The sequence below is a fragment of the Theropithecus gelada genome, chromosome 2 (assembly GCF_003255815.1).
Source record: "Theropithecus gelada isolate Dixy chromosome 2, Tgel_1.0, whole genome shotgun sequence".
Lineage (NCBI taxonomy): Eukaryota > Metazoa > Chordata > Mammalia > Primates > Cercopithecidae > Theropithecus > Theropithecus gelada.
The window spans coordinates 92,266,698-92,291,886 of NC_037669.1; the positions used below are offsets into that span (position 1 = coordinate 92,266,698).

General features: G+C 40.3%; 1 protein-coding gene and 1 pseudogene across 7 annotated transcripts in view; both read left to right on the top strand.

Annotated features, from left to right (window-relative positions):
- The window catches only part of MAP4 (microtubule associated protein 4), a 236,396-nt gene that overhangs the window by 110,160 nt on the left and 101,047 nt on the right, over positions 1-25,189 (top strand). For 2 of the 7 annotated variants that reach the window (XM_025377045.1, XM_025377046.1), the window contains exon 4: positions 2,192-4,580. The exons of 3 other annotated variants lie outside the window; for them this stretch is intronic. In XM_025377045.1, coding sequence (XP_025232830.1) covers positions 2,192-2,199 — 8 coding nt within the window. In that variant the 3' untranslated portion in view covers positions 2,200-4,580. Of the gene's footprint in view, positions 1-2,191; positions 4,581-25,189 lie in introns of those variants that run through there. 2 more of the 7 variants (XM_025377047.1, XM_025377048.1) reach the window with 1 other exon arrangement.
- LOC112618355 lies at positions 9,239-17,018 on the top strand (annotated as a pseudogene).

The window sequence follows — 25,189 nt, forward strand, 5'->3', positions numbered from 1 at the left end:
CTGAGTTCCTGTGGGTTCCTGTCTCATAACCAGCACGAACCCCCTGCCCCAATGTCTTTGTAGTGAGCAAAATTCTCAAAGCAGTAGCAGGAGTCCTAGGGATATACGATATAAATATTTTAAGTAGCTGACGTGAGAGTTGCCTGTTTTATTTTCATAAATACCTGCATTTACTTTGCAGTTGTGATCAGGCCAACACTGCTAACCCAAATGAGTTGACTTCTAATGATCAATCCCATTGTTTCCTACAAGTGTGCTCTTAACTGGGCCATACATTTGATTCATATTATTGCATTGGAGGTAGTTACTAGATTTGTCGTATTTCTGTATTTCTCTTATATGCATACCTCAGCTATGAGAAGCCCTTCTGTGAGCCACCACAGGATTTCTATAAGGCTTCCAGAAAGCCTTCTGTTAGCAATAGCAGCTATTCTAGGATTTACTCTTTATTCTGTGACCATAGGAAAGTTGATTTTTTGATGACCAAGTTCTTTTTGTTGTGAATGTTTACCAAGTGACATTTACATCCTTATTAGCAACTTAATAAATTAGGAATTCTTTACTATAGAAGCTAGAAACAACCAGAAATGCCACTTTATCTTCCAGTTTTGTGAATTGATGTTTTTGTATTTCTTTGATAATCTCAGTCAAATGTAGTATTGACTTTCTGTGTCTGCTTTGAAAGCAGTCATCTATGTGATGTGGTTTTTAAGAAAACATTTATGCAAATATCCCCATGATTAAAGGAGAAGTCTGAACATGAACTTTTAAAAAATGAGTAAATTCAGCTTTCTTTAACCAGGAAACAGTTTACCAGGGTAAGGAAAGGCTGGAGGGGATTGATTTGATTAGGCAGTTGAAAGACTGGACGCCATTTTCATCCAAGAAGGAAACAACTACAAAAACAAGAGTAGATTTCTTCTCCAGTAGGAAGTCACGCCTGACCAGAAGAGACTCATACTCTGTGTAGCAGGTGCTTACCGCTGCCAGGTCTTAGTAGTACAGAATAGAAGAGTAAAAACTGTATCCTGGCCCTCACTGTTTCAGGATTCCCTTGTGACAAAAAAGAACCTGGCTCTTTATGATCTGCCCATGACATTATGAGAGTAGGTCGTTCTGTTCTTGGATACCTCTCTGCCCTTAGGTAGCATATAGTTTGCACACCTGGGTTGTTTGAGTTCTGAATTTAACCACTTAACTGTATTAAAATAAATACTTGAGGCCGGGCACAGTGGCTCATGCCTGTAATCCCAGCACTTTGGGAGGCCGAGGCGGGTGGATCACCTGAGGTTGGGAGTTCAAGACCAGCCTGCCCAACATGGACAAACCCCATCTCTACTAAAAATACAAAATTAGCCGGGCGTTGTGGCGCATGCCTGTAATCCCAGCTACTCGGGAGGCTGAGGCAGGAGAATCACTGAACCCAGGAGGCGGAGGTTGCAGTTAGCCGAGATCGCGCCATTGCACTCCAGCCTGGACAACAAGAGCGAAACTCTGTCTCAAAATAAAATAATTTAAAAATTAAAAAAAAATAAAAATAAATAAAAAAAAAATAGATACTTGGCCGGGCGTGATGGCTCACACCTGTAATCCCAGCACTTTTGGGAGACCGAGGCGAGTGGATCACCTGAGGTTGGAAGTTTGAGACCAGCCCGGCCAATATGGTGAAACCCCATCTCTACTAAAAATACAAAAATTAGCTGGACGTGGTGGCACGTGCCTGTAGTCCCAGCTACTTGGGAGGCTGAGGCAGAAAAATGGCTTGAACCTGGGAGGCAGAGGTTGCAGTGAGCCGAGATCGTACCACTGTACTCCAGCCTGGTCAACAGAGCAAGACTCCGTCTCAAAAAAAAAAAAAAAAAGATACTTTACTGAAAATATGCATGTTTTATTGGGGGAGGGAAGGTGGAGGGGGAGGGGATGACAGTGCATGTTTTTGGAGCATGTGGTAACTTCATTCTAATTTGGCCATCACTACCTGGAACATCTAACTCAATGCCATTTTGAAAATTCCCATTTCTGTTTCCTTCAGAATGTAATCTATAGTCCTGAGAGCAAACCAGCTTCATTAATAGCTTGGGTTTATGAGCATCTTGTGATATTGAACTTGCTGTTTACTAATGACCTGTGCTTTTCCACCCTTTCCTTCCCCTTCCTACTTCTTCCTCCCTCTCTATTTTTCTCCTCCTAGAAGCCTAGCGTGTCTCTCAACACTGGGGCTACTGCAACACCAGACCAGTGATCTTTCCTAAGCACCGTTATACTTCTAAAACCTTCAGCATTTTGCAGAGCTTTGCTTTTCCTTCCTGGACATGATGTAGAAGAAACTGAGGGTAGTTCTTCGGGGCCTATTTCTGCTGATGCCTGAGCAAACAACCTGCTTCCTCTTGTGCTCTGCAGGGTTTGATGGAGCCTCATTTCCCTTTGTGAACACAAAGTGCAGAATGAATTCTTTTTAATTTTAGTAATTTTTACAAAGGTTATCTGATGTCTTTTATTTTTTGTTTTCTTCATGATTTTATCATTTGATTCATTCTCACATTTTTTTCCTTTAAATATTTTTAGTTGACCTTTTTCCTTTGGTTTTCAAATCTTCAACATAAATCAGAATAGTGTAACACCAAATGAGAACATGTGTTTTCATAAAGGGGTTGAGGCCACCAGTACTGCAGTGAATTTCCTTTTCTCCTCCCTCCTCTTTTCCTCTGAGCTTGCTTTTAGGGAAGGTTAATCTTATAGGCTACCTATCTTTCTCTCCACCTTACTAAAATCTGAGTAATGATAAATATTTTAATTTTAAGTTTTTAAATTTAGGATTACTCAGAGCTACTCTTGAGTATTTTTCCAAATTAAATCATCCTTTATTATTTGCAAGTTGGACCAAATTTTTTTTTTTTTTTTTGGAGATGGACTCTATCTAAGGATTGTTTCAAAAGGACTTTCTTATTCTCATTCCTAATTTTTTCTTATTCCCATTCCTAATTTTTTCAAACTAATTGCTTAAATCTAGAACCAGTCGAGATTAGTACTGTACAATGGTAAGCTTTGATTGTATTTATAGAAATATAACATAAAATATGGACCATGTTTTGAAATCTTAGAGGAATTCTAGTTTAAGATCTGAAATACTTTAAAGTTTTCTATCGTCTTACTGATTATGAAGGTTCTTATAACCCCCAAGGTAAAAATTATTTCAGCTTAAAAGAAATAATTGGCACCATGTTCTGAGAAAGATTTTGAGATATACATTGTTTTTTGTTTTTGAGATAGGGTCTCACTCTGTCGCCTAGGCTGGAGTGTGGTGGCGTGATCTTGGCTTACTGCAACCTCTGCCTCCCAGATTCCAGTGGTTCTCCTGCCTCAGCCTCCCAAGTAGCTGGGATTACAGGCGTGTGCCACCACACCGGCTAATTTTTGTATTTTTAGTGTTGCGAGGCTGGTCTCGAACTCCTGATCCCAAGTGATCCACCTGCCTTGGCCACCCAAAGTGCTGGAATTACAGGTGTGAGACACTGTGCCTGGCCAGATATACATTGTTTTAGATCCCCTGATACAAAACTACTTTTGAGATGGTAAGATTAGAATATCATGAAAGTTTAAACTGAATCCCTGCAGCGACTTCTGGAATTTAGGAAGCATTCCCTCTTCTACAGCGATCTGGTCACAGGGCTGGATTCTCTGACAAAAATTTATTCTATGGATTCTGGACAGAAGACACGTGAGGGTGATATGTTTTAAAGGAAAGAGGTTATGCTTATCTTCTTTGCAGTTGATAAAATATTAAAACTGTCTTGCCATAGAGAATATACCATCAAATAAAACAACCCTTTCCCTTTGGTGTACAGTTACTTATTAAGTTGATTTTTGGGTTTCTTTTGCCAGGGAACTTTTCAAAACTGGTAGTGATTATTTTTAAAAATCATGTTTGACATCTTTCTATTGCTCGGAACCAGTCCCTGTAGCTGTCTAAGTTATGGGTGGAGAAGTCTGGGTATGACCCCGTTGTGTACACTCACACTTCATGATTGACATTGATTTACTCTTTTATTTCCATTTGATTATGCTTATTTTTGTTTGAAATTTGTTTTTTTCAAATATGTTTCCTTTTTGAACTTACAGAATTGTTGAAATTTTCTAATAGCCAGCTAAAATTTGGTATATATTAGCTCTGTTCGTTTCACTTGGACGTTTCATTTTGAAAGAAAGAATTTTTATGTTTCACATATAGTTTCATACAGAGTAGCCAGTCCCATAATGAAATGCTGTATTGCCATAGTGGTCACACCCAAGTGGTCCAGTATCTCAATGGCGAGGCAGCCGGATTGGTCAGGGCTGCTTTGTTGAAATGTGATGATTTTCATATGACTTCTTTCTCTTTCTCTCTCTTTTTTTTTTTTTCCTTTTTTGGCCCAATGTTGAAGATATAGAACTTTGTTTTTAAATGTTTTTATAACTTCATTCGTATACCTAAGTTTGTATTTTTTGTGACTTTAGACTTCAACAGTTTGTATATCGGGACTTTTAATGTGATTACTGTACTAAATAAATTCCACTAATAAACATCTTACATTAACACCTTATGGACTGGATTTGGTTGGGGTCATAATTATTGAAATATAATGTTACTAAAACACAAGTTGGGTAAAGACTTGAGGCCCAAGTTCTAGGTCTAATATAGCTTCTAATCCTACCCAGATTAATTGTATGGACTTTTAAGTTTTTGTCAAGCATTTTCATTTATGATTTTTGATAGTCATTGTAAACTCTCTTTTATCCAGAATTATAAAAGTTAAGTTCAAATGACTACTGATATTTAATGTCATTTTGTGAGAAAGTCACTTGACAGAAAGGTATTAAGAAGTTACTCCAAAAGGAAGCTTCCATGGTATATCAGTTGTTGTTAGATGCTTTCTAATACTACATTTGTTAATTTCTAACACTACATTTAGTTTAGTGCAGTTAAAATTCACATTCACAGTCTTCCAAAGTGCCTCCTGAATTATCAAATAAAATTTGCTACATTCAGTAACATTTAGTTTGGTAACTTTATTATTTGATAACCCGGTATGCAGTATCTGGGAAGAATTCAACAAAATTCCCAGTTCCCTAGCCATTCTGGGTTAGTGTGTGTTTACAGTAGGGTTGCAAGTACAATATGTTGACTGAATTAAGACATTAAAAATATTTTATGTCTAAGTAATTTGCATAGCCTAAGGAGCTTTTTAAGCTTGGCAGACATTTTTGTTAAGAACACTTAATTTAATGTTTTTAGATTTCCTTTTTGTTAAAACAGCTCAGTAATCTGTTCTCAGGTTTAAAGCACAGATTTTAAATACTGTAAGGAATAATTGACCATTAACTTTATTATACATGCCCTAGGATTAAAGCTTTTGGTAATTGAAGCAATTCTTGAATTATGTTATTGTACTCATCCCTGATGAGAGGTGAAACCTGGCTTCATTTGGATTCTTCCTCCTTATGATAATATGGTGGGAGGCTAGAGGGTGTTCTAGGCAAAGACACAGGACTGGTCAGGCAGGCACAGAATGTTAGTTTCATTCCTAAATCATATGTAATACTGGATTATCCTCAATTTTATGTTGATGCCGTTTCTATTACAGTGAAGGTTTAACAAGACTTAACTACAAATTATTTGTGGGATAAAGCTCTGTGCGACCATGGAGGTAAATTACTCTTATTTACAGTGGTTGGGGCTAGACACATTGCACTAAGTGCTGTACAAATGGCAGTGTTACTGGTTGTTTTCATTGTAATTAGAGTGCGTAAATGGTTTATTATTGTGATAACTGTTTGCATGTGTAAAGTCATGCCAGCAGTGAAACAGTAATACCACTTTTTAAGAATGTCATGACAGAAGGTATTCCGTGTGCTTCATCACTATCTCATCTGGTAGGATGCAAAGGATTTAGCATCAGAAAAATGCAAAAGCACCAAAAATGTGAAATATTAACAGATACATAAATCTGTGGTGTGTTAGTTTCTGAACGGCTGTTGGAGCCATGCCATAAATTGTCATAACTCACAAGTGGAGCCCAAACATAAGCTGCACGTTATTGTTGCTGTGTATAGACATAGCAAGACATCCATCCCAACTCCACCAAATTCCTGGAACAAAGCTTTATTTCTTTTCTTTCATTTTCCAGATAATGAGTTGCATGCTGGAGACACATCAGTAAATCAACAGCATCTAATGTTTCTTAAAGTTTCTTTGGTTCATGGTTTTCTAATACAAATGCAGAATTTCTCTTCAGAAAAGTCCACATATACCCATATACAAGATGTTACATTTGCTTCTAGGGTGTTTAGGACTCCACTGAAACAGCTCATGGACTAGAATCCTTTTCTAAGCCAAGCATTTAATTATACTCTAAGTCATGTTATTTCAGTTTCTTTTGGGGTTTTATATTGAATAAGACAAAATAGCTTCTTCTTGAGCTTTAAGTGAAAATATAATTCTGATTTTTTTTGTTTGTTTTTGTTTTTGAGACGAAGTTTTGCTCTTGTTGCCCAGGTTTGAATGCAATGGCACAATCTTAGCTCACTGCAACCTCCGCCTCCCAAGTTTAAGCGATTCTCCTGCCTCAGCCTCCCAAGTAGCTGTAGCTGGGATTACAGGCTCCTGCCACCAAGCCCAGCTAATTTTTTGTATTTTTAGTGAGATGGGGTTTCACCATGTTGGCCAAGCTGGTCTCGAACCCCTGACCTCAGGTGATCCACCTGCCTCAGCCTCCCAAAGTGCTGGGATTGTAGGTGTGAGCCACCGTGCCCAGCCTTCTGATGTTTTTTGTTTTTTTGGGTCTTTTTTGAGAGGCAGTTTCACTCTTGTTCCCCAGGCTGGAGTGCAGTGCAAAGGCGCAATATCTGCTTACAGGCATACGCCACCACACCTGGCTAATTTTGTATTTTTAGTAGAGTCGGGGTTTCTCCATGTTGGTCAGGCTGGTCTCAAACTCCCAACCTCAGGTGATCTGCCTGCCTCGGCCTCCCAAAGTGCTGGAATTATAGGCATGAGCCACCGTGCCCGGCCTTTAAAGGCTTTTTTAAAAACCTGTCTCAAGTTCTAGCTACTGAGAGAAAATCCACACTGAGGCAAGGGCTTTGCATGTAGGTAGTTTATTTTGGGAAGTGGCCCCAGGGCACAAGAGTGGGATACCGGGAAAAGTGAAATTAGAGGAAAAGACAATACAGTGAAGTGTGGCTACTAACCTAGTCACTACTGTGGGCAAAGTGGGCTTAATTCTTTTGGGGTCTTTTGAGGACCTGTGTAGAATGCCTCTCCGTGTTCTCTACCTGAGTATCTCCGTTATAGAATTGGATAACGTTTATTCACCATTTACCATCTCTCATTGCTTAACACTCTTCTTTTTTTTTGAGACGGAGTCTTGCTCTGTCACCCAGGCTGGAGTGCAGTGGCGCGCTCTCGGCTCACTGCAAGCTCCGCCTCCTGGGCTTAACACTCTTGTACTTCTGGATTTGCACGTGTGCAGTGCCAGGCTGCAGATGTCTTGTCTCTTGGTGTCAGAGAAGTTGTAGGACAGAAAACTCTGGTTTGGTTGATACAGAGTGCTGTCAAATCACACCTATGTGCAGCTGGATGCTGCAGCAATAGCTAGAATAAATGGTCAACTTAACAGTATGAGGTGGGGCACAAGAAGTATCTTAATTAACCAAGAGGTTAGTTAATTCAAAGCAAGATTCTCTTAACGTAAGATTTGTATGCTTATGACTTATCATAGAGGATGAGATCCTTCAACACTGTAGAGGAAATTTGAAGGAACTCCATCTATTATGGTACTAATCCTTTTTTTCTCTCTCTCCCTGAGCCCCACGAGACAGTTTCGCTCTCATTGCCCAGGCTGGAGTGCAATGGCGTGATCTCGGCTCACTGCAACCTTCGGCTTACTGCAACCTCCACCTCCAGGGCTCATGATTCTCTTTCCTTAGCCTCCTGAGTAGCTGGGATTACAGGTTCCTGCCACCATGTCTGGCTAATTTTTGTATTTTTAGTAGAGATGGGGTTTCAGCATGTTGGCCAGACTGTTCTTGAACTCCTGACCTCAGGTGATCCACCTGCCTTGGCCTCCCAAAGTGCTGGGATTACAGGCGTGAGCCACTGCGCCCAGCCAGGTGCTAATTCTTGAGCTGCATTGTTGGAAACTGTAGAAATAGCCACAGATGTTAGTTTTGGAATTTTCCACCCAAATGTTTTCTTCTTGAGTTAGTTTTAGTAGTTTTTATGTTTCTAGAAATTTGTTCATTTCATCTAGGTTATGTAATTTGTTTGCCTACAGTTCTTAGTATTCCCTTATAAACCTTTTTTATTCCTGTAAGATTCATAGTGGTATCTCCTTTTTATTTCTGGTTTTAGTAGTTTGAATCCTTTTTTCTTAATAAATGTAATTAAAGGTTTGTCATTTTTTTTTCATCTTTTGAAAAACCAACTTTCAGTTTTGGTGAGTTTTCTCTATTTTCTCTCCTCTGTTTCCTTTATTTCCACTTTAATCTTTTTTATTTCCTTTCTTCTGCCTAATTTGAGTTTAATTTGCTATTTTTCTAGTTTCCTTAGGTAGAAGGTTATGTTAGTGATTGGTGATTTTTATTTTATTTTATTCTTTTAATATAGGTGTTTATGGCTATACATTTCCCTCTTATGTTTTAGCTGTACCTCTTAAGATTTGATATGTTGTATTTTCATTTTCATTCATCTGAAAGTATTTTCTAATTTCTTTTGTGATTTCTTTGATGTGTTGATTATTTAGGAGTGTGTTAATTTCTGCATATTTGTGTATTCCCCAATCTTCTGTTTACTTTCTAATTTCATCCCATTGTGGTTGGAGAACATAATTTGTATTCTTTCAATCCCTTTGAATATATTGAGGTTTGTTTTCTGGCCTAACATATGGTCTGTCCTGAAGAGGACTGTATATTCTGCTCTTGATGGGGGTGGAATGTTCTGTAAGATGTCTGTTAGATCAAGTTGGTGTATAGAGTTATATAGGTCTCCTCTTTCCCCGTTGGTATTCTGTCTTGTTGTTCTATCCATTAGTGAAAGTGAGGTATTGCAGTATCCAACAATTATTATTGAATAGTCTGTTGCTTGTTCAAGTTCTATTACGTTTCAATTTTACATGCTTTTTACATTTCTCAAGGATAAATTCCTTGCGAAAAATGCTACTATTGTGGATAAGAAAGATACACACAAATGATTGCTACAACTATGAAGCCTCTAGGGGCCACGAAAGCAGCAGTTGAAATGTCGGTCACTGGTAGGATGATTTAAAGTGTTTTTCTGTTTTGAGGCAGGGTCTCACTCTGTCACCCAGGCTGGAGTGCAGTGGTGTGATCATGGCGGCCTGGAACTCTGGGTTCAAGTAATCCTCCCGTCTCAGTTTCCCAAGTAGCTAGGACTGCAGGTGCACACCACCATGCCTGGCTAATTTTTAAAATCTTTTGTAGAGACAGGGTCTTGCGTTTTTGCCCAGGATGGTCTTGAACTCTTTGCTTCAAGCATTCTTCCCACCTCGGCCTCCCAAAGTACTGGGATTACAGGTGTCAGTCACTGTGCCCGGCCTAAATGTGTTATTTTATTTTATTTTATTTTATTTTATTTTTATTATTTTTGAGAAGCAGTCTTGCTTTGTTGCCCAGGCTGGAGTGCAGTGGCATGATCTTGGCTCACTGCAGCTTCTACCTTCCGGGTTCAAGTGATTCTCTTGCCTCAGCCTGCCGAGTAGCTGAGATTACAGGTGCCTGCCACCATGCCCATCTAATTTTTGTATTTTCAGTAGAGACAGCATTTTACCATGTTGACCAGGCTGGTCTCAAACTCCTGACCTCAAGTGATCTGCCCATCTTGGCCTCCCAAAGTGCTGGGATTATAGGCATAAGCCACTGTACCCAGCCTAAATGTGTTTTTTGTTTTGTTTTGTTTTTTTGTGATGGAGTCTTACTCTGTCGCCCAGGCTGGAGTGCAATGATGCAATCTCGGCTCACTGCAACCTCCACCTCTGGGTTCAAGCAATTCTCCTGCCTCAGCCTCCCAAATAGCTGGGATTACAGGCATGTGCCACCACGCCCGGCTAATTTTGTGTTTTTAGTAGAGATGGGGTTTCTCCATGTTGGTCAGACTGATTTCGAACTCCCGACCTCAGGTGATCTGCCCGCCTTGGCCTCCCAAAGTGCTGGGATTACAGGCGTGAGCCACCGCACCCAGCCCTAAATGTGTTTTTAAAAGATGATCTTTTTTCCTCAAAATGTCAACAGTATTTTTTGCAGAAATAGAAAAATCCATTTGGAATCTCAAAGAGCCCTCCTGAATAGCCAAAACAATCTTGAAAAAGAACTAAGTTGGAAGTCTCATTTGTTGATTTTCAAAACTTACTAAAATGCTATAATAATCAAAACTGTGTTGTATTGACTTCAAGGGAGACATATAGATCAAGGAACGGAATGGAAAGCCCAGAAATAAACTCTTTTATACATGGTAAGATGATTTTAGACAACGGTACCAGGACCATTCAATGGGAGAGGATAGTGTTTTCAGTAAATGATGTGGCGAAAACTGAATATCCACATAAAAAAAGTTGGATCCTTCTGGGAACAGTGGTTTATGCCAATAATCCCAGCGCTTTGGGAGGCCAAGTGAGAGGATTGCTTGAGGCAAGGAGTTCAAGACCATAGGGAGACCTCATCTCTTAAAAGAAAAAAAAATTGGCCAGGTGCCTGTAATCCCAACACTTTGGGAGGCCCAGGAGGGCGGATCACGAGGTCAGGAGACAGAGATCATCCTGGCTAACACAATGAAACCCCATCTCTACTAAAAAATACAAAAAGTTAGCCTGGCGTGGTGGCAGGCACCTGTAGTCCCAGCTACTCGGGAGGCTGAGGCAGGAGAATGGCGTGAATGCGGGAGGTGGAGCTTGCAGTGAGCCGAGATGTGCCACTACACTTCAGCCTGGGCGACAGAGCAAGACTCCGTCTCAAAAAAAAAAGAAAAAAGAAAAAAAAATTAGCTGGTGTGGTAGTGTAGGCCTGTAGTCCCAGCTACTCAGGAAGCTGAGGCAGGAGGATCCTTTGAGCTGAGGAGTTCAAGACTGCAGTGAGCTATGGTAAAGTATACCACTGCACTTCATCCTGGGAGACAGAGAGAAATCCTATCTCTCCCTCTCTCTCTCTCTCTTTTTTTTAAGTTGGACCCTTATCTTATATTAAAAAATTAACTTAAAATGGATCAAAGACCTAAACAAAGCACTAAAGCTATACATTTCTTAGAAGAAAACACAGGGGGAAATCTTCATGACATTGGATTTGGCAGTGTTTTCTTGGATATACACCACAAACACAGACAACAAAAGAAAAAACAGATAAATTAGGCTATATGAAAATTGAAAATTTTTGTCTATCTCTGTAGAGTGAAAAGGTAACCCATGGAGGCAAAATATTTGCAAATCTTTTATCTTCTCAGGAGTTAATATCCAGAATATGTAAATAACTCCTACAGCTCAACAACAACAAGAACAAAATTAAAAATATAGACAAAGGACTTGAAGAAACATTTCTTCATAAAAGATACATAAATCGCCAAGAAACACATGAAAAGATGCTTAGCATCATTAATCATTAGAGAAATGCAAATCAAAACCACAACAAAATATCACTTCATACTCATTAGGATGGCTAGTATGAAAACAAGAACAGAAATTAGCAAGTTTTCAAGAGGATGTGGAAAAATCAGAACCCTTGTGTACTGCTGGTAGGAATGTAAAATGAAAGTGCTATGGAAAATAGTATGGTGGCTTCTCAAAAAATTAAAAACAGAATTATTGTAAGATACGGCAACCCAACTTCTGGATATATGCCCAAAGGAATTGAAATCAGGGACTTGAACAGATATTTGTACACTCATGTTTGTAGCAGCATTATTCACAGTGGCCAAAAGATGGAAGCAACCCAAATGTCCCGTCAACACATGGAATGAATAAGCAAAAATGTGGTACGTTCATATAATGGAATGTTATTTAGCCTTAAAAAGGAAGGAAATTCTGATATGATACAACATGAATAAACCTTGAAGACACTGTGCTAAATGAAAAAAGCCAGTCACAAAAGTACAAATTTGTATGTGGTACCTAAAGTAGTCAAATTTACAGAAATTAATATACTCCATTTATATGAATTACCTTTAGTAGTCGGATTTACAGAAACAAAGTAGAATGGTGGTTCCCAGGGACTGGGAGAGACGGGGAATGGAGGTGTTGTTGCTTAATGGGTACAAAGTTTCTGATTTGCAAGATGAAAAAGTTCTGGAGATGGATGGTGATGATGATTGCACAACAATGTGAATGTACTTAATACCACTGAACTGTACACGTAAAAATTGTTAAAATGGTAGAAATAAACAAATGCAGCTCATTTATTTAAAGTAAAAATTTCAAAGTAACCATCATTTATGTCACAGATCTCTTCAGGATTAAAGGGATGCTTTATATGTTAGGTATCTTGTGGGTTTATTCTGGTTTGTCCAGTTGCAGAGAGAAATGCACAAATATGTAAACATTGCTTAAATGCTAAGCAGTTATAGGGAACATTTTGTAAGAACAGATACAATATTGGTTAAATTCCATGAGGAGGTTGAGTGAGAACTGAGGAAATTTGAAATTCGAGCTTGAAATCTCCATTTGGATGTAGAATTGACATCTCAAATTTGAAATATTTTAAACTGAATTCATGATTGCCCCACCCCAAAATCAAAACAAAGAAGAAAAAAAACACCTGCCTCCCTATCTCATTAAATTGAAATTCTGTCCTAGTTGTTCAGTCTAAACATTTGGTTTCCCTGTCCTCTTCTGTTCCTCTCACACCCCACACCCAGTTTGTCAGAAAAAGATGTTTGGAACCTGACCACATCTCGCCACCTCCACTGCCCCCTCCCTGATTGGACCACCATCATTAACCTTGACTACTGTAGTAACTCCCCAAATTAGTCTGTCTGCTTCCATTTGCTTGCTCCCTGCAGCATATTCTTAAAAACATCTACAGTGGTCCTGTACATTGATCATGCTGTTCTTTTGCATAGAACCCTCCAGTGGTTTCCCATCTCAAGGTAAAAGCCAAAGTCCTTTTGAAATACCACAAGGCCCTATGATGTCCTTGTCATCTTTCTGACCAGATCTTTTCTTAGTTACCCCTTTGCTTACTTTGCTTCATGGTGTTCTTGCTACTGTTCCTTGAACAAGCCAGGTGGGCATCTGCCTTGAGCTCTGAGCACTATATGTTTTCTCTGCCTGGAATGTTCTTCCCTCTGATATATTCATGATTGACTCTTCACTTTCTCAATGAGTACTTCTCAACTATCTTTTTTAACATTGCACCCCTTCTATTTTTTCATCCCACTGTTCTACTTGAATTTTCTTTGTGGCATTTGTCATGCCACTTTCTGATAATTTGTATGGTTTACTTATCTGCCTTTCCCCATCAGAAGAAGATATTATAGAAACAAATTTTATGAGAGGGACAGGGTTTTTGTTTTGGTCACTGTTGTGGCCCAGCACCTAGAACACTGTCTGATGGATAGTAGGTCCTCTGTAGCTATTGAATGAATAATCTTTAATATCTATTTGCTTCCGGCTTCACATGGGAAAAGAAACTTAAAAACAAGACCAGATACAATTGCAATAATTCTTGCCAGGTTATTGGTACACATCTTTCTGGAAATATGTTATCTGTCGTGAATTTATTTAAATTTTGAGAAAGCTGTGGATAGAGCACCTACTAACTTTGATTTCTTAGGCAAGTTGTTTGCCCTCTTTGAGGCTAAGATTCCTGCTCTGTAAAAGGAGAGCTCAATAAAAATAGTTGTTTGCCTGAAGTGACAGAAATTATTTTCAGTGCTTTGCAACCTCGTTGAAGGGGTTAATATTTAAATATAAGATGATATTAGAATGATGATTAATGTCCACATAGAAAGTCCTTACAGTTCAACCCATTATATACTTTTGTTAATGAATCATTCTGTTTGACCATCAGCCCCTTTTCCTACTTAATTGATTGTGTAACAGTATTTTAATTGGATGTAACTGGAGCATATCGGTCCATTGTGAAGCAGAAATACTCTGTTTCTAGAGGACAAAACTGGAGGTGAAACTTCAAAAGTGAGCTCCAGGCAGACTGAAAGAGTTTTTTTGTTTTGTTTCTTGTGAAAAAATTAACTTAGGACTCTCACTGCAAAAAACTGGCAAGCCTGGCCCTCCAGTGGGTTTTCAGCAATTTAAAATGAAATGAGAAGATGTAAAACTGTGTCAACTGTAAACTTAAGTATTAACATTAGATTCCTTAGAGGTTTTAATTGAAGGATTTTGCTTTCTATTTAACAAATTAATATTTCTGGTCTTCAGTTTTTCTGTGTAAAACGAACAGGCATTCTGCTGTTTCTGCTGCTGCTGTTAGTGCTGAGCAACAGAGATACAGTGTGCTCTGCGGTAGGTGATAGCTTTTTAGACATTTAGAGATTAACATGTGCCTTCTGATTTATTTTCTTTGGGTTAAACGTCTTTCATTTTTTCTTCACTCTTTCCTATTATGTAGATTTATGCTGTTTTTAATGGCCAATATTTGGATCAGAGTCTAGTCAGGAGACAGAAGCTACACCATAATTTGAACAGAGAATTTACTATAGAGGTAAAGAGAACTCTAAAGAATACAGGAATGACAGATACAGGGAATAGTCACTACCCTTAGGGCTGGGGCAGAGTATACAAAGAAATACCAAATTTGGAAAAGTACGCCCCCCCTGCCCCCCACCCCCAAAGCTGATTACATATCTTGGGGGAAGTCTCCATTTGGTAGTAAAGATGTTTGCTGAGTTGCCGCAGGTCAGGGTGATGATGTAGGGCAAGCAAACCCCCAAATTGGGGCTTAACCCAGGAGGGTTCTTGGCTTTGCCAAGAAAGAATTTAAGGGTGAGCCAGTAGTGAGAGAAAGAAACTTTTATTGAACCAATACTGCTTCTTGCTGAGCAGGGGTAACCCATAGGCAGTGTGCCCAGAATTGCTGCCTGTGGGCTGCTAACTAGCTGTTTATATTTGTTATTAATTATATGCTAATTAAGAGGCAGGTTATTTAGAACTTTCTGGAAAAGGGGCTGGAAGTTTCTGGAATCAGATAAGGTAGCTTCTAGGCTGTTGCCATGGCATTTGTAAACTGCCATGGCACTGGTAGGAGTGTCTGTATGCTAATAAACCATGAGGGCAGCTAGTGGTTACTTTTGTCAGCATCTGCTGGTTTCAGCCAGATCTTGTTCCAATCAGCAGGGTGTGACAGGAAATTAAGTCCTGCTGGTTTCCTACCTCAAAGGTAGTTAAGCAGGAAGCTGTACTTGGGGGTGCTACGGCATCACCAGCAAGCCTGTTTGAGGCACTGGTGGAACTTGCCTGGGAAGATGTCCATGGGAGTGCCCACTAAAGCTTGTTGGGATGAGCACCATGGAAGTAAGAAGATGGAAAAGCACACTAGAACCGGGAAGAGAAACCCCTTCCTTCCATGCCCTCTACTAAGCTTAGTATCATCATGCCAGCTGTCTAGGAAGAAATGTTTACATTATTATAAGCAGGGCAATGAAAGGTAGATTTGGAATTGAGAAGCAATATATTGATTTCTTGCACAGCCTATTATTTTGACTACTTAGCTTCCATACGCACTTTACACACATTTGAGCTCCCATATAACAATGAAACAACTCGTTTCCACCTAACAAGATACAGCTATGTCAGAGGGTGAAACTCTTACCCTTGTTCTAAAATGAGGAATGAGGACATGCTCAGCCCTGATAGTCACTGTATCCATTGCTGGCTATGCTTTTGTTTGTTTGTTTGTTTTTGTAATAGAGTCGGGGTTTCACTGGGTTGCCCAGGCTAGTCTCAAACTCCTGAGCTCAAGCAATCCTCCGGCCTCAGCCTCCCAATGTCCTGGAATTATAGGTGTGAGCCACTGTGCCCATCCTGCTGGCTGTTTATCAGTCCTCAAATAGAAGTTCCAGCGGCAGAGGGCCAAGGTCATGTGATGGGAGCTGGGGGCTTGGAGTTCTGAGGGAAGAGGAGTGAAATATTGGGGGATGTGGCAGTATCACTGACAGTGAGGTTTTTTGGAAACTTTTTTGGTCTGATTTGTGAGATTGATATTGTCCTTAATGATAAGGAAACAGAAAATGGCAGAAGTGAAAACTGAAAATGGCAAAGTAAAAAAACTGTCTTCTCTATGATGGAGAATCTGTTTCAGGAAAGGTGAAAGAGACTAGAAAGAGGCTAGAGCACCAAAACATTAGAATTGAGTTTGTACGTCAAATTGAACTTTTCTATGATAAGAGTAATATTCAAGAGTTTGTTAACCTACTGAAAGAACTAGCCTTACCTGGAGAAGTGACTCAGAAGTTGTGATTTTGAATTTATACAAGTTGAAAAGTCATGAGAATCTTACATTGGCGCTAATGTCCTCTTGATGTATTGAAGTGGTAGTAGTAAGAAGACTGACAGACTTGGTAAAAAGAATGTGATCTTACTGTTCACCAACTTGCCAGCTATTCTGATGGAAGTCGGTATTGAAGATTGTCTTCCTATAGAAGTTGAATATAATGAAGTATCATTTAAAGGATGTGACTGTTACAGAAATTTACTTCTTGTAAGAATAAAAATACAACATATATGGGGTTACAACTGATCAAAAAAGAGATCACAGCAATTGGACCCAGTAAGTACCACCACAAAAAGAGAAACAGTTGCCAAATATGAAATAGTGGATGGTACACCAGTAAAAGGTGAATCAGTTCCAATAAGACTATTGTTAGCAGGATATGACCTAACTCCAACAATGAAAGTTATGAACAAAAAAGTTTTAGTAAGGTACTTTTTGAATTTAGTGCCTGTTGATGAGGAAGACAGAGGGTACTTTAGGTAGCAGATCATTTTATGGAGAAAAGCTCCTGTAAAACTGAGGAAGCAGAATAAACTTTCACCAGTGATTTGAACCTCCAGAATCACAAGCATCTGCTGAATAGCCTGAAATATACTGAATAGGATGAAAAAGAAAAACAAAACTGTCATCATTGAGATTAAGTTAAACAGGTTAAAGATGACTGCAGCATGTGGAGGGGCAAAATGGTCATAACTCTGCCTGGGCACGGTGGCTCACGCCTGTAATCCCAGCACATTGGGAGGCTGAGGCAGGCGGATCACTTCAGATCCCAAGTTCAAGACCAGCCTGGCCAACATGATGAAACCCCATCTCTACTAAAAATGCAAAAAGTTAGCTGGGCATGGTGGTATGTGCCTGTAATCCCAGTTACTTGGGAAGCTGAGGCAGAATTGCTTGAACCCAGGAGGCAGAGGTTGCAGTGAGCGAAGAGCGCACTGCTGCACTCCAGCCTGGGCAACAGAGCAAGACTCCATCTCAAAAAAAATAAAATAAAAATGGCCAAAACTCAATTTATATTCATCTTCCTTTATCTTACAGCACTACATTTATTTCATGATATAGCAAAATGTCTTCATGTATATACATTTCTTTTTATTTATTTATTTATTTTTATTTTTAATTTTTTTTGAGACGGAGTCTCACGCTGTCACCCAGGCTGGAGTGCAGTAGCGCAATCTTGGCTCACTGCAAACTCTGCCTCCTGGGTTCATGCCATTCTCCTGCCTCAGCCTCCTGAGTAGCTGGAACTATAGGCCCCCACCACCATGCCTGGCTATTTTTTTTTTTTTTTTTTTTGTATTTTTAGTAGAGACCGAGTTTCACTGTGTTAGCCAGGATGGTCTCGATCTCCTGACCTCGTCATCCACCTGCCTCGGCCTCCCAAAGTGCTGGGATTACAGACATGAGCGACCGTGCCTGGCCACTTTTTTTTGTTTTTCCTTGAAAATCGCAGTTTGCCCAGGCTGGAGTGCAATGGTGTGATCTTGGCTCACTGCAACCGCTGCCTCCCGGGTTCAAGTGATTCTCCTGCCTCTCAGCCTCCCAAGTAGCTGGGACCACAGGTGCGTGCCACCACGCCCGGCTAATTTTTATATTTTTAGTAGAGACGGGGATTCTCCAGGCTGGTCTTGAACTCCTGACCTCAGGTGATCCACCCGCTTGGCCTCCCAAAGTGCTGGGATTACAGGTGTATGAGTCACCATGCCCGGCCACCTTCATGTATATACATTTTTAAAAGTGCTTTCTTTGAAATGCTCGAATTTCCTTAAACTGCCTTTTTTTTTTTTAACTGCACCCTTTGATGATAAGCATTCAGATATGCATCAGCATAAGCATTAAAGATTTTCATGTGGAAGAAAACAAAGTTCCACTGACTAGCTTGTTAACGAAAGTTGTATTATAAATCTAATTTCGAGCCGGGTGTGGTGGCTCACACCTGTAATTTCAGCACTTTGGGAGGCTGAGTTGGGTGGATCACGAGGTCAAGAGATCAATGACCATCCTTGCCAACATGTTGAAACCTTGTCTTTACTAAAAATACAAAAATTAGCCGGGTATGGTGGCGCACGCCTATAGTCCCAGCTACTTGGGAGGCTGAGGCAGGAGAATTGCTTGAACCCGGGAGGCGGAGGTTGCAGTGAGCCGAGATCTTGCCACTGCACTCCAGCCTGATGACAGAGGGAGACTTGATCTCAAAAAAAAAAAAAAAAAAAAAAAATTAGCTGGGTGTGGTGCACATGCCTGTAATCCCAGTTACTCAGGAGGCTGAGGCAAGAGAATCACTTGAACCTGCAAGGCAGAGGTTGCAGTGAGCCAAGATCACACCACTGCACTTCAGCCTGGGCAACAGATTGAGACTCGGTCTCAAAAAAACAAAACTAAACTAATTCTAACGTATAGTAATGGGAAGAAGGAAAGAAGAAAATGGTTAGAATATACAAATAAATACCAAATATAATAGAGAAAGTTCATTATTCTCATTTCTGTGATTGGTAATGAGGCCATAGTTGATATCTAGGCTTCTTTCTTCAGTTACCTATTTCATGTTTCCCTTGCCCTCAGCATGAACCTCAGCTGGTTGAGGTTCTTTACCTGGTGAAATGACTCAAACTTTTATTCCCTCATTAGTCCAGTCCTTTTTTGGTTGCTGTAGTTTTCCATTAATCTTTATTTTTGGCATGGAAGTATTAAGAGGTGCCTTAGATAATCCCTTGGGTTTCAGACGTAGTCCTCCTTGCTTTCACTGTGTAGCAGCAACCCAGTTTCCCCTTGACAATTGGGCTCAATCTTTCCCAACCAGTAGGTTCAGCCTGTTGGTTCAGTGGTGTAAGGAGTCCCAAATAGCCAAGTGGCAGTCTCATCTTCTAATGCAATTAAACCATTGTTGTGTATGCTAGTAGATATATTTCCTGCTTAGGGACTAACACTTCCAAGCCAGCAGAACTCAGTTGTTAGGAGTGAAAGCAAAAATTCAGTGAGTAGATTGCTAGATATAATAGTGAGTGGAGCCACACACATTTCTACCCTTTGATTCCCAGACCTGCATATTCTGACTGTGGGAGGAAACAGCACCATGTAAGGGGTCTCTGATTGAAATCATTACCCCATCCTTTCAGGGCGCTGTCTCCCTGAAACTGTAACTTAGTCTTCAGTAATCAATTCCCTATTTTAATTAGGCCAACCATTCTGTGTGTTTGGGTGTGACAATACCAGTTAGGTCCATAGACATGAGCCCATTTCTGCATTTCTTTACTATGCAATGACTTTCTTGGTCAGGAGCAATGCTGTGTGGGCTTGGCATGGTGGCATATGCCTGTAACCCCAGCACTTTGGGAGGCCAAGGCAGGAGGATCACTTGAGTCGAGGAGTTTGAGAGCAGCCTGGGTAACATAGTAAGACCTCATCTCTATTTTTTAAAAATATTTTTTTTTTGGCCAGGCATGGTGGCTCACACCTGTAATCCCAGCACTTTGGGAGGCCAAGGTGGGCAGATTGCCTGAGGTTAAGAGTTAGATACCAGCCTTGCTAACATGGTGAAACCCCATCTCTACTAAAAATTTAAAAAAAAATTAGCTGGACGTGGTGGTGCACGCCTGTAGTCCCAGCTACTTGGGAGGCTGAGGCAGGAGAATTGCTTGAACCCAGGAGGCAGAGGTTGCAGTGAGCCAAGATCGTGCCACTGCACTCCAGACGGGGCGACAGAAGGAGATCTCGTCTCAAAAAAAGAAAAAAATTTTTTTTTTTTTTTTTTTTTTTTTTTTTTAAAGAAACAGCCGCAATGCTGTGTGGAATGTCATGGTGGTAGATTGGGCACTTCTATATAAGTTCATGGGTGGTGGAACTGACAAAAACATTATAGGCAGAGAAGGCAAATCTGTGTCCCGAATACATGTCTATTCTAGTGAGGACAAATCTCTTCCCTCACCCCTGCCCTCATTCCCCATAATAGAAGTCCAGCGTAATCAGCTTGCCACCAGGTGGTTAGCTAGCCTCTGGGAAATGGTGCATATTCAGGGCTCAGAGCTAGTCTGTGCCATTAACAGATTAGACATTTAGCAGTAGCTTTAGTTGGGTCAGCCCTATTTAGGGGAAGACCATGTTGTTGAGCCCATGCACAGCATTCATTATCATTTTTTCTTTGGGTTTATTGAGCAAGCACTCTGGTAGCTGTGGAAAGTGTCTAACATTGATATTCATGAAGTACATCATTTTTTCAGCTTGCTTATTAAGAGCCTCCTCTACAGTGAATGCAAATGATTATTCACATGGTACACAAATATCTTCACAGTCTGTGCCTGTTCTGAGAGTTTCATCTGCATATCTTTCCCCCAGATTTCCTTGTCACCATTTCCTTCCAAGTTCCTAATTAGCCAACAAAATCCTTAATAATTGTTCATAAATCTGTGTAAATCTCTGCTTCTGGCCATGTCTTACCTCAGACAAAAGGGAAAACCAAATGTACTCCTCAAAGTTCTGCCCTCTGAAGGGAAGATTTTTCTTCATCACCGCTTTTCATCACTACCTCTTTAAATGGGGCTGTGGTGCTGCAGCTGTCTACTTTTGGACGATACTGGCATGTTGTGCAGAGCTATGTGTAAACCAGACTTGAGTTTTTTCTTTCCCTAGTCAGCTGGTCATGTGGAGCTCTCAGAAGGCCATTGACTTGGATTGAGGGAGAGGAAGCAATGCAACAGGAGTCAATGCTGAAGTCTGAGCTACCTGCTATGTAACTTACTCATATTTTTGGACCTGCTTGAAATTTTTTTTTTTAAACATATTTTTCACTTGATGATAGATCGTGCTGCACATACCAAGCTAGACTACATAGGTTGGATAACATCTAGTTCATGATGAGAAGCTCAGGCCACGTGGTCACATTATGTCCCATGGTTAGGCTTTTGGTCTCTGCCAAGACCGAGTAGCAAGCCTGAAACTATTTTTTGAAAGGCAAATACTTTTCTGCAAAAGAGGGCATAGATTTTCTCAAAATTCTAGAAGTGTGGGCTATGATTCTCTTATTCTTGCTTGCTAAAGGCTCCATTCAGCATCCCTATTTGCCATGGACACTTCAGGTATCATTGGATCTGCTGGATCATAAGGCCCAAATAGCAGAGCAACTTGAACCACAGCTTGAACCTGCTTGAACCACAGCTTCAACTTGAATCTTCTCTTGCTCTGAAACCCACTCTAAACTGTCAGCCTTGTAACTTTGTAGCTGGGTTGAAGCCTACCAAACATTGTACCCTCTTTCTCTTTGTTGGTGATGTTAATTACAGCAACTTAATCACGTTGGAAGGGAAGTTTTGACATGTTTTGAACAATTGAATCCTGACATTTCATTGCTGCAGTGGGTCTCTGAATTTTTTTGGGGTTCATCTCGCATCAACTAGTTTGTGTATGTCTTACTAAAGCATCTAATGTTTTTGCTATTTGCTATTTATCAGACCCAATTAGCATAATGTCAGTATAGTTGACTAGTGTGTGTGTATGTGCTTATTTATTTATTTTTTGGAATGTCACGATATCAAGATCTCTGTGGGCTACATTATGGTAGGAGAATGGCGTAGCCCTGAGGCTAGATTCATAGGCACATAAAAGGCAGGTAAAAGTAATGTGCTTCTGGTGGTTCTTGCAGATTTGTATGAAGAAAAAGGCATTATTCAGGTTAATAGCAGTCTACCAAGTGCCGTGACCCATGTTGATTTGCTCCAGTAAAGATGCTGTATCTGGGGCATCAGCTGCAATTGGAATCATCACCAGATTAAGTTTGTGATAGTCCATGAGTTTATGATAGTCACTAAGATCCATCTGACTTCTGCACAGGACAAACTGGCATGTTAAATCAAGATATAATAGGTATCACTACCCTGTTTCTTTCAAGTCTTTGATGGTAGCATTAATTTAAGCTCTTTAATTCTTGAGATGTGGTATTGCTTCTGGCTTAATATCTTAGTAGGGAGGGGAAGTTCTGGGGGCGTCCACGTAGCCCTTACTATTAAAATGACTCTTATCAGTTGGGTCAGAAAGCCAATATGGGACTTCTGCCAATAGCCAAGTATGTCTGTTCCAAGTATTTATTCAGGAACTGAGGAGATAACAACAAAGTAGGTCCATTGTACTATGGGGTCCCCTGTGAGGTGGACTTGAGCTAAGCATTTCATCTATTACCTAACCACTGTCAGCACTCACTTTGACTGATAGGCCACAGTAGCATTTTGGGTCCCTAGGAATTAGTAATCTCCGAAAGGTCTGGGTATTTCCTTTTCTCTAATCCATAGTCACTCTAGTAAATGGCCTTTGGGGAAACTTGGATGAGGATTTACAGTATGTACTTGTACTTGTGGTAACGCTACAGGTTATTCCTCAGGGGACCTGGGCTTGTTGATTGACTTGGGTCTGGAAATTAGATGAGAGGTCAAAACTTTTCTAGTCAGGTTTTTACTACCAGAGCTGGAGTTTTTTTCAGTTGTACAGATGAATCTGTTTTGGTAGGCTGCTTGTGGAATACTGTGATCAATTACTGCCAAAGATCCTGGTGGGCCAAGGTGTTCTGATTACCAGTACAACTCTACTGTCTTTATAGTAGATGTTCCCACCTTGTCTTTGGTGATTACATGCTGCTACTTGGCCTCTGTTATTAGAGGATCCTGTTACTCCTTTGAATCAGGGAACCCACTTAGTGGTGGCATTTCCCATGGCCAACCTGGGGGTTGTGACAGAGACCTTAGGGACTGTAAAACCTAAAACGTTTATCTGTGGCCCTTTATAAATAAAGTTTGCCAACCCATGTCTAGAGGAACAGGGACATACTGCAAAGGGGAGCAACCACAGAGCTTTCCAAGGATGAAGGTGATCCCCTCACTAATGCATTTCTGTTTTGTTGTTGTTGTTGTTTTTTTGGAGACACGGTCTCACTCTGTCACCCAGGCTGGAGTACAGTGGCATGATCTTGGCTTACTGCAACCTCTGCCTCCTGGGTTCAAGCAATTCTCATGCCTCAGCCTCCCAAGTAGCTTGGATTACGGTTGTGCACCACCACACCTGGCTAATTTTTGTATTTTTAGTACAGTCAGGGTTTCACCATGTTGACCAGGCTGGTCTTGAACTCCTGGTCTCAAGTGATCCACCTGGCTCAGCCTCCCAAAGTGCTGGGATTACAGGTGTGAGCCATCATGCCCAACTTCACTAATGGATTTCTTAATGCCTGAGTGAAAGGATTATTTTCTGGGCTTTTTTGTGCAACGTAGGTTACACATGAAAAATCCATTTCAACATTTCTATCTCCCTAAGCTTTTGAATTGCCTCTTCTACATCTTGCTAGGGAAGCTTCGGCATCTCTACCTCATTAAACATAGTGGACTCTTTTTTTAAAAAAAAGTTTTATTTGTTTATTTAGAGACAGGGTCTCACTCGGTCACTCAGGCTGGAGTGCAGTGGCGTGATCATAGCTCACTGTAACCTCAAACTTCTAGGCTCAAGTAGTCCTCCTACCTCAGCCTCCTGAGTAGCTGAGGCTACAGGCATGTGCCACAGTGACTGACTAATTTTTTATTTTTTGTGGAGATGGGGTCTCTGTATGTTGCTCATTCTAGTCTTAAACTTCTGGGCTCAAGCCTCCTGCCTTGGCCCAGATTACTGCTGAGATTACAGGTGTGAACTGCACCCAGGTCTTTTGTTGTTGTTGTTTTGTGGGGGTTTTTTTGGTAAGTTTTTAAAGTCCTGTTTATTGAAGTATGAATTTACTTACATTCAGTAAAATTCACCCAAAGATTTGACAAATGCATAGTCATACCATACTCCAGATGCAGAACCATTGTAGAATCATTCTAACAATTCTCTCCTGCCGCTTTGTAATCAACCCCTTTTTGATCCCAAGGAACTAATTGACCTGCTTTTCTGTCAAAAGTGTCAAATTTAATCACTAAAATGACCTGCAGTATCATGGGAAAATGTGTAAGCATATAAAATACACAAACCAATTTTTTTTGTATTTTATTTATTTATTTTTGGAGATGGAGTCTTGCTCTGTCACTCAGGCTAGAGTGCAGTGGTGCGATGTCGACTCACTGCAACCTCTGCTTCCAAAGTTCAAGTGATTTTTCTGCCCCAGCCTCCCGAGTAGCTGGAACTATAGGCATGTGCCACCATGCCTGGCCAATTTTTGTATTTTTAGTAGAGACGGGGTTTCACTTTGTTGGTTAGGCTGTTCTCGAACTCCTGACCTCGTGATCCGCCCGCCTCAGCCTCCCAAAGTGCTGAGATTACAGGCATGAGCCACCATGCCTTGCCAGGGACACATGTTTTCATAGGAAGTTGGTGTAGAGAGATGTGTTTACAGGAACAAGTACATTCAGTATGATAATAAATCAAGTGTTGTGGGAGGTAGAATACTGAAAATATTCAGTATTCTGAATTTATAGTATTCTGAGTTTACAGCTCAGCTACTGCCAGCTTAGCCTGTATTATGGTCTCAGAGTAGTATCCTGCACCTATGGCCACTCTGAGACACATCCAGCAGAATTTCTGGTTGAAGCAAAACAAGTGTGCTATGTGATCTTAAAGTTATCTCCTTCCTGCTAGAGAATTCCTTCAAATGCCTTGGTGTTTTCAAATATTGTTAGAGGGCTAAACTCAAAGTCTTCCAAACATTGTAGGGATGTCAAATATAATTATTTTTGTTTTTTTAATTGAGATGTGTTTAAAG